Source organism: Myotis lucifugus, unplaced genomic scaffold, assembly GCF_000147115.1.
Source record: "Myotis lucifugus unplaced genomic scaffold, Myoluc2.0 scaffold_168, whole genome shotgun sequence".
NCBI lineage: Eukaryota > Metazoa > Chordata > Mammalia > Chiroptera > Vespertilionidae > Myotis > Myotis lucifugus.
Window position 1 is genome coordinate 371,186 of NW_005871216.1, and position 2,108 is coordinate 373,293.

Here is a 2,108-nt window from a genome sequence, read left to right on the forward strand (position 1 = left end):
AGGACTAAAGAAAAGGAAGCTCTGTGGATACAGCCTAGCAGTCCCCCACACTATGGAAAACTAGGAAAGTATCTGAAAATTAAACACATTTGTCAAGGAGTGACTGAGAAATCATGTCGGGGTAACAAGGTATACTTCTGTCTCCTGAGAAGGTTCGCCTCATCAGCAACTCTTTCTCTGGATCAAATCAGATGTATTGAAATTCAAGTGCCAAAAGCCACTTGTAGTAAATGGGAGCATACCTCTCTCAAAGTAGCTGCTGATGGAATCTGAAGTGGCTGGGAGCCAGCACACGCTGTTGTACAGGTATAAACCGCAGAGCCCCAGAGCGAATGCTGCATGTCTTTGGCCTTTGAATTTCCCTTTCCCATTGGGAAGGGGGCAGGGCCCCTTTTGGCTAGACACAATGGGCTACCATGTTCTTACATCTCTATCAGTCTTACTTCAAGCACTACGTATTGTTGCTTCTTAGTCTGGATTCTCAGTGTGTTTGGTTGGAGTGCAGGCAAATGCAGTGACACTTTGTTTATCAGATTAAAACATCGGAACCATGTCTCACTGAAAATTGATCAGGGTGGGCAGAATGTGTCCATCTCAGAATTGATGCTTTCAGAAACTGGATCCACGTTAAGTAGCGTTGACCACGCCTCATTCTGTCATCACCAGTCATTGTGAACATATCATTAATAAAATAATAGGGCCATTCCCCACTCTTCACCTCTACCCCTACCTCCCAATATATGTCAAAGGTCATGCATCCATGAAGAAAAATTAGGTGACAAACAGACATCAGGCAAGGAGAGATGATGTGAACATTCAGGGATATGCTCAGCAAGGAGAGATGGTACAAAGATCAGGGATGTAACTTTCAAAGTGAGGAACAGGCAAAAAAGGGAAAGCAGATGGCTTAAGGATGAAGGAGATAAAAGGACAGATACCTACCCAGACCTGTGCTATCTAGCTACCGGCCTGTGGACTTATATTATCAGCACTGGGCTCCCCACTGGGCTCCCCAAATGGATCACTGTTGGATGAGGCCTGTGATCCATCGGGCTAGAACACAAGAAGATAACACTTTTTTTTCCTTTTCAACAATTGAAAATATAAGACAGCTGGGCACACTTCCATGCACACAAGTAATCGGCTATTTTAATGCAGGCAGCAACTTCAGTTAGAGGATACCGCGCCCACAAACGCAAGAACTTGTAAGAACAACTTAATAAAAGGACAATGGTTTTTAGCTGCTCATTGGAACATAAAGCCCCTTAGTGACCCCTTTAGAACTTAAGCGCCTGAGCCAGCATTCTTTTCTACTTAGGTTTCCTCATGCATTGTCCATTTCAGCTATAGAGGTTTTGCAGTTAAGGAAAAACAAAAACAGAAAGAATAAGCCCGTCACTTACAGCTTCTTGCTCTTCGCTTTTGCTGGGACTTTCAAAGCCCTCTTCGAAGATGTCATCTGTGGTAGGGTCACTGGTGTGGGATGCAGATGACTTGGACGGAGAGCTCTGTCTAGGGGCTGGCGTTGGAGCTGCACAGAGACCATGCAAAGAGATGAAACCCAGTAAGTGCCTGGCTGCAAACGTGCGTACCCCACAGAAACCTCGGGGACCTGGTTACGTTCCAGTCAAGTCACAGGACTCCTCTTCCTATCACAGGTAAATCAGGTGAACAGTTTGATATTTCCTCTGTACATATTTATCTTGTTCTCTCAATTCTTTTTTAAGTCTACTTTTTAACTTTATTTTTATTGTTGACACTATTACAGATGTTCTCATTCCCCCTACCCCGCCTTGCCCATCTCCACCCAGCCCCCACCCCGCTTCTCTCTGGCCACTGTTGTCTGTGTCCATTCTTTGGCTAATCTCTTCACCTTCTTCCACCCTCTCTCCCCTCTCCTGTCTCCCTCCCCTCTGACAGCTGTCAGTCTGTTCCATGTATCTCACATTCTTGACCGTCAGGAAGAAGCTGGTCCACATGAATAAAATAAACAATGGTTCTCAAGGGATAGTCCCTGAATCAGAAACGCAAATATCCAGACCTACTGAATCAGAGACCGTGTTTCTGCACGCTCAAGTTGAGAACCATACTTTTTTCCCTTCTCTCTT

General features: G+C 45.0%; 1 protein-coding gene across 6 annotated transcripts in view; it reads right to left on the minus strand.

Moving 5' to 3' along the window:
• The window catches only part of DAB1 (DAB1, reelin adaptor protein), a 253,512-nt gene that overhangs the window by 12,476 nt on the left and 238,928 nt on the right, over positions 1 to 2,108 (minus strand). For 5 of the 6 annotated variants that reach the window (XM_023759971.1, XM_023759973.1, XM_023759972.1 and 2 more), the window contains 2 exons: positions 1,404 to 1,531; positions 943 to 1,053 (listed from right to left, as the gene is read on the minus strand). In XM_023759971.1, the coding sequence (XP_023615739.1) occupies positions 958 to 1,053; positions 1,404 to 1,531 (224 nt within the window). In that variant the 3' untranslated portion in view covers positions 943 to 957. The remainder of the gene's footprint in view (positions 1 to 942; positions 1,054 to 1,403; positions 1,532 to 2,108) is intronic. The other variant, XM_023759970.1, reaches the window with a different exon arrangement.